Here is a 7,373-nt window from a genome sequence, read left to right on the forward strand (position 1 = left end):
CCCCAAAGAAATTGGCTCTTAAGAGGCCCCAAAATTCTTAGCTATTACAATGGCTTGTGGTCCTCAAAGTGCCATGGTAAACAGATACACAGTGTATCTGTGGTATTAACATTTCATAGGGGTGGACAGGAAGCAAAATGTCTAAAAATATTCCTTGGGCGGGGGAGGGTGATAATTTTAAAAGAAGTTGAGAAACACTGTGTAAATTAAACACTATACTCCTTATCTTGCTTTACTTCTTGGCAACATTCAACACTATCGACCATTCCCTTCTTTCCAAAACTTGTTCTTCCTTTGTCTTTTGTGATATCACTCCCCTTGATGCCCCCCAAAAACCCTCTGGCTGCCTCCTCTCAGTCTTCCTTTCTGGCTCCTCCTCTACCCACCCCTGGAATGTTGGAGGTGCTCAGGGATCTGCTCTGTTCTCAGTGTAACACTTTGCAGGTGATCAAGTCAATTTGTACAGCTGATGATTTCCAAATTTTTATCTCTAGCTATGATCTCTCTTTTTAGCTTTAGTCTCCCATATGCCCCTTCCCACTAGGAAGGTTCACTTATATTTCTGCAACATGTCCTATTTGACATGTCCAAAATGGAGTTCTTAATTTTTCTTCTAAACTTATCTCTTTCAAAGTCTTCCCCATCTCAGTAAGCGGCAACATCTTCAGGAGTCATCTTGATTCCTCTTTCTTTACATCCCTTCCAACGATCAGCAAGTCCCCTATCTATCTATTTGTCTGTCTATCTACTTGCCCTATCCATATATCTGTCCCTCAATCTTGCTTTCTAGAATCCATTCTTAATATAGTAGCCAAGTTGTTCTTTTCAAAGCAAAGACACCTGGTCACTAACCTGCTTGCAACCTTCTAGTTGCTCCAAAATAAAACCTGTGGCCTAAAAGACCTCCCTGGTGGCTCAGTCAGTAAAGAATTTGCCTGCAATACAGGTAGACCCAGGTTCCATCCCTGGGTCAGGAAGGTCCCATGGAGAAGGAAATGGCAACCCACTCCAGGATTCTTGCCTGGAGAATCCCATAGACAGAGGAGCCTGGTGAGCTACAGTTCATGGGGTTGCAAAGAGTTGAGTCGGACACGATTGAGCAACTACAAAAGGTTCTGTATAGGCTTGCACCTGCCCACCTCGTTGTCCTCATCTCACACAACCTCTCCCCTCATTATACTCCTATCACACAGCCTTCTTTCTATTCCTTGGCTCCTGGCTCAAGGTCTTTGCACTTGCTGTCTCTCAGATCCATCCATCTGGGCCACTCTGCCTCCCTCCCCTTGGCAGCTTTTGCTCCTCGTCACTCAGGTCTCCCCTTAAGTATCACCTCAGAGAGTCTCCAGCCGTTGACCTGATCTAAGTAATCTCCTCCTGGGCCCACTTTCCGACTCATTGTCCTGTTTCATTTCTTCATGGTACTTACTTAGAGCATTCCCCACTTCTCCTGTGAGCTCTTTACCCCCATCTTCCTCATCCCTCTGAATGAAGGAGCACTGTATTCTTATATAACCCTGCCTCCATGGCCACACTTCACTGGTCCAAGGCGGGCTCCTCACCCAGCTGGTCCAGCGTCTTTCCTGGGGTTTTTAGAATTGGAATTGAGAAGCAGAGCTGATTCTTCTCTAATGACAGGCATCTTACATCAAATTCAGGGACTGTTAGTGGTCATGTGTCCAGTCATGTGGAGGAAATGACTCTGTAAGAGCAAATGACACTCACATGATTAAGGGAAGAAAGTTATTTTTGAAAGTTTTCTTCTTTTTTTTTTTTGTTCTGGTGGTTTCTAGGGTCTAAATTAAATTCCAGATGCTTATAGAGTCGAGAAACTTTTTGCGTCAGTATTTTCTTTGAAAAATTATAAAAGACTAGACAGATTGAAGCTGCTATTTATCATGTCTAACATTACACTCAAATATAGATGCTTAATTTGTGCTTTTTGATGATAAAGGTAACAAACACTCAACCTGTAGAATGGGAGAATAGATATTTTACATTAAATCACTTAGAACTGGAATTGAGATACAGACTGAGAAAATGGAATTAAAAGTTGCAGAGACAAGTGATCAGTGCTGAGAAGACTTAGTAAGACTTTTACGTTCATATATTATAAAGCACCAAATCCTTCTGCTGCAAAAAGCACATGCTCAAAGGAAGGGCTGGGGAAAATGTCCAACGTTTTAAAATGACTTGCCCCCCTTTATATTATTATTAAGGTTCATTTAAATCTTTATAGAAACCAAGCCAATGCAGCACATTCTAATTCTTTAAAATTATGCAAACTATGTCCTGGGCCCTGTGTGGAGGCCTAAGAGAAGTTAGAGACTCAGTCATTAAGGTGTTCACTAAAGGAAAGATTTTTTTTTTTTTTTAATACATAAAATAAATGGCTGGGCTTTCCTGATGGCTCAGTGGTAAAGAATGTGCCTGTCAAGCAGGAGACTTGAGTTTAATCCCTGGGTCAGGAAGATCCCCAGAGAAGAAAATGGCAACCCACTCCTATATTCTTGGCTGGGAAATTCAATGGACAGAGGAGTCTGGTGGGCTACAATCCATGGGGTTGCAAGAGTTAGACACAACTGAGGGACTAAGCAACAACAGCAAAATAAATTACTACCATATAAGGTAGCCAGGCTTTCCTGGTGGTTCAGACAGTAAAGAGTCTGCCTGCAATGCAGGAAACCCAGTTTCAATCCTTGGGTCTGTAACAGAGCAGAACAACCCACTCTAGTATTCTTGCTTGGAGAATTCCATGGACAGAGGAGCCTAGCAGGCTATAGTCCATGGGGTCGCAAAGAATCGGACATGAATGATTCGACTTAGCATGCACGCATATGAGGGAGCTATGATGTTTCTATGTGAGTTACAAAGCAAGTGCAATGGTACCAGGGCTGGGGTAGGAGTTCATGGGAGAGAAAGGTCATATTCAGTTGCCAGAACCAGGAAAGGCTGCGTGACTGACTTAGGCATTTGAGCTGTACCTTGGAGGATGGGTAGCCCTACAAAGGTCAGAGATGGTATGAGGAAGCATCCAGCCTTTGAGAATGGGACAAAAGCATACTTGGCATGAGCACGAAGGACAGTGAACAGCAAATGAAGGCCTGAGCTCAGATGGTTGGCAGGAAAACAACAGAACGTCTGTCTATGGGCACCGCTGTGCTGGGAAATTGGGAAGTTCAGGGCACCGTATGGTATGCTCAGTTTCAGAAATTTTAAGTTTGAGATGACAGCACATTATCCCCTGAGGCTGAACAGGAGGTAGTAGAAATGTGGGGCTGGTGTTTGAGAGGCATGTTTAGATTGGAGATGTTAAATTTAGAATGTAAAGAGCCACATTTTAAGACAAGAAGCACAAGTGTGGCTTGTGCGTTGTTTGTAACATGGACCAATGAGGGCCACAGTGCTCTAGTGTCACTGGAAGTCACCATGGTGCCACGAGACGTGACATCAGGATGACCCGAGGCTGAAATCAAACCGAAATGGGAGCCCTTAGGTCCCTGATATGTTCGATTCAGTTAAACAACAGTTAAGTGTGAAGCTGATTTCTCTGATCCCTCCCTCAGGTTTTTGGAATACAAGCACGAGCCCCAAGGGCTTCCCAGCACACTGCTTTGGCTCTGTGGGCCACTTCTTCACTTCTACAATTGAGGTTCCAGCTGCTGCCTCTTCCTTTCCTCCAAGCCTGGACACAGGCTCCAGAGCTAAGACCAGCTTATGTCTTAGGGATGATAGAAGGGAATTATCACACAGAAAAGAAAAACCTCAAGCTGGATATTAGCTATCACTGCTCCTGACACATTAGCCAAGCTCCCCTCAGGGCCCCTAGTGGCTCACTCTTCCTTTGCTCCCTATCCTAATGCTCTGCTAAGGGGCCAGCTCACCCCTGTATGCCCCCAACCTAGAGTCCAGACCTCTAACTCACACCATAGTTGCAGAGAGAAAAGCAAGTCTTTCTCTTTCCTGATCCAAGGCGGCCTTCCTTTCCTACTCTGGGATTACTCACAGTAGAACCATGGCTAGCTTGACTACAGGAGTCATTTCACCATGTACATGTATATCAAAATATCATGCTGTACCTCTTAAATCTACACTATTTTTATGGAAAAAAAAAAAACTCAGGAGCTTCCCTGGTGGCTCAGTGGTAAAGAATCCACCTACCAATGCTGGTTCAATCCCTGCTCTGGTAAGATCCCAGGGGACTGAAGGAGCAACTAAGCCGGCGCATAGAAACTACTGAAGCTCCAACTTGAGAGTCCGTGCTCCCCAACAAGAGAAGCCACTGCAATGAGAAGCCCGTGTACTGCAACAAGTGAGTAACCCCCGTTCACCACAACCAGAGAAAAGACGGCACAGCAGTGGAGAACCAGCACAGCCAAAAGTAAAATATATAAATAAAATTATTTAAAAAACAAACAAACAAACTCGGTTTCTTCACAGGGATGTCTGTCTTATCTTCATCCATAAAGTGGATGAAGTCATAACAGTAGTCAAAAGTCATTTGAAGAAGTTGGAGACCTTCAGATTCAGGAATATTATGTGCAAGGGATGTGGGAAGTGGGTACAGGGCCAGGGTGGGAGCAAGCCCAGTCCCAAGCTTCTTCACTACCTTTTCTCTAGCATTGTGTTTTGGTTTCTCAGGATCAATGAGTAAACACTTGGACAAAAAAACACATCATTTGAGAAATACAAAACGTATAAGATTCAGGAAGAGTCTAGTCTAAATTTGTATTTAGGAAAAAAATTAAATTCTTTATGCAAAGGAACAGTCCTGCTAGAAATCCTCCAATTTACATCACTGAATAGAAACATCTAACATCCCACTCATGAATGCTTACCTTTCTGGAGCACTTACTGTAAGCTGAGGTGTTTTTTTAATTTTTTGGCCATGCTGTGAGTCATGTGGGATCTTAATTCCCCATTCAAGGATTGAACCTGAGCCCCCTGCAGTGAAAGCTCAAGTCTTAAACACTGGACCACCAGGGAAGTCACTGAGGTTTATTATATCTCCATTTTGCAAAGAAAGGAATTCAGGGACCAAGGACACACTGCTAATAAATGGTACATCAAGATTCAAACCCAGGCCCCCTGACCAGTCAGTATATTTAAACACTAAATAGTATTTGACCTACTAGGAAAAACAACTTTGTTTAAACCAGTGGTGAAGTCACTCTTTTCTCCTGGGAAATTTGTTTAAGAGCCCTTCTGAGAATTTTTCATAAAATGGTATCATGGTCATCATTTGTACATAGATATTTTTGACACAAACATCCTTACTCATTAATTCAACACATGTTTCTGATTTCCCTGATAGCTCAGTTGGTAAAGAATCTGCCTGCAATGCAGGAAACCCCTGTTTGATTCCTGGGTTGGGAAGATCCGCTGGAGAAGGGACAAGCTACCCACTCCAGTATTCTTGGGTTTCCCTAGTGGCTCAGCTGGTAAAGAATCTGCCTGCAATGCGGAAGACTTGGATTTGATCCCTGGGTTGGGAAGATCCCCTGGAGAAGGAAAAGGCTACCCACTCCAGTATTCTGGGCTGGAGAATCCCATGAACATAGATGTTTTTTTTTTGAACATAGATGTTTTTGACACAAACTTCCTTACTTATTAACTCAACACATGTTTACTGCACACCAAAATCAATGCCTTACTAGGCATCAGGGAAGATGCAAATATGACTTCTTATAGAAATTAATAATCTAGCAAGGAAGAGCAAATAAAAGAATACAATTTGATGAATATCGTGCGAAAGGTGAAAAAATTGGTTGGACGTTCAAAGTGGAGAGATACCGTGGGGAACTTTCGTGAAAATGGTAGCAGTTGGGAAAAGTAAAATAAATATAAACATAAAATTAATATAAGATAAAAAAATGAAAAATAGACATCTAAATAAGGGGGATAAAACAAAATGAGGCATTATTATCAATATATCAGCACTGGGACTTCCTTGTTGGTCCAGTGGCTAAGACTCCACACTCCCAATGCAGGGGTCGGAGGTTGCATCCCTGGTCAGGGAATTAGAACCCACATGTTGCAACTAAAGATCCTGAGAGCCACAACTAAGACCTGGTGCAGCCAAATATTTTTTTAAAAAACTATAAAGATACCAAGACTCCTCCCGCAGACACATTTCCTCCCTTAAAATTATGAACAGTTTTTATGGATTTAGATCCATTGCTGTAATCATGGCTAAAAATAGCTATTCTTAGGAGCAGTGGTACAAAAGGCCGTACTCAAAGTACCATCTCCTCTGAAAGGATAGTCCTCTGTCACAAGAGTGCCACTCTCTAGGGGCAGCGTGGCCACTCCCAACTGACTCCCTTTTACTGATGTTTGTAATGTGTGTCAGCACGTTGCTATCACTGTGCAGCCCTTATTAGACCGTTAACTACAAGATTCCCCAGTGATAGTCTGTGAGCCGTTGATCAATAATTAGACTTATTTTTTTCGATAACGATAGTGCCCTTTAAACTCTGGAGTTCGTAAGTGGCACAAAATGTGATTCTAACACAGACTAGACTCCCTCGCGCTTAAATTTCTCTAGTTAAGTTTCTGGCCCAAATCTGACTTTAGCGACAACGCTGTTAAAAAAAAAAAAAAAATTCCCAAGTGGTCATCGAAACGCCTCCCCTCCTTCTGGACTACGAATCCCATCGTGCATCGCTCCCACCTCCCCTCTCGCGGAGGGCGGAGCCTAAGGCGGGGCGGCCACGGCGGCGGCCGGTGCATTCTGGGTGCTGTAGTGTGGAGCCCCGGCTGCCGCCCACGTGGTGCTGGTGGAGGCTTCTCTGGGCAGCGGCTACCGCGCTGGGTTCACGCGCCCCCCGGGGGGAGTGAGGCTCGGCTGGAGAGGTGCGCGGCGCGGGCGGCGGGGAAAGCCGAGCGGCCCGGGTCTTCGCGACGTTTTTGCGACAGCGCGGCCGCGTTCCGCGAGTCCCCGCCCTCCGCTCTCTGAGGAGGTGCCGGCTGTTGTGCGGCGCTGCCTTTCTGTCTGAGTGGACGGCAGAGCGAGCGAGGGAGCGAGCGTGAGCGTGTGTTAGCGCGGCTAGGCGCGAGCGCCCGAGGGAGAGCCCGCCGCGCCGCCGCCGCCGCCGCCGCCGCCCGCCGCGGGGCCGAGCGCGCGGCCGGAGCGCAGGAGCCAGAGCCCCGGAGCCCGCGGGGACAAGGGCAGCGACCGCGCTCCCCACCCCAGCCCTCGTCCCTCGCCCTCCTGCGCCCCCGGGTTCCTCGGCGTGTCGTCCCCCCCACCCCACCCCGGCCGGCCCCCGCCCTGCCCGCCCCGCTGGACTGTCCCCGGCGCCCTCGCCGGGGCCTCCTCTTGCTCCTGCCGCAGCGGCCGGGCCGGCGCTGCGGCCACCGGGCGTAGAGCGGGC

At 46.2% G+C, this 7,373-nt stretch overlaps 1 protein-coding gene across 1 annotated transcript in view; it reads left to right on the top strand.

The window, feature by feature from the left end:
- The window catches only part of CDK8 (cyclin-dependent kinase 8), an 88,084-nt gene that overhangs the window by 8,008 nt on the left and 72,703 nt on the right, over positions 1 to 7,373 (top strand). The window contains exon 2 of the mRNA XM_010851253.1: positions 6,960 to 7,360. Within this exon, the coding sequence (XP_010849555.1) occupies positions 6,960 to 7,360 (401 nt within the window). The remainder of the gene's footprint in view (positions 1 to 6,959; positions 7,361 to 7,373) is intronic.

This window comes from Bison bison, unplaced genomic scaffold (genome assembly GCF_000754665.1).
Source record: "Bison bison bison isolate TAMUID 2011002044 unplaced genomic scaffold, Bison_UMD1.0 scf7180017864299, whole genome shotgun sequence".
In the NCBI taxonomy this organism is placed as follows: Eukaryota; Metazoa; Chordata; class Mammalia; order Artiodactyla; family Bovidae; genus Bison; species Bison bison.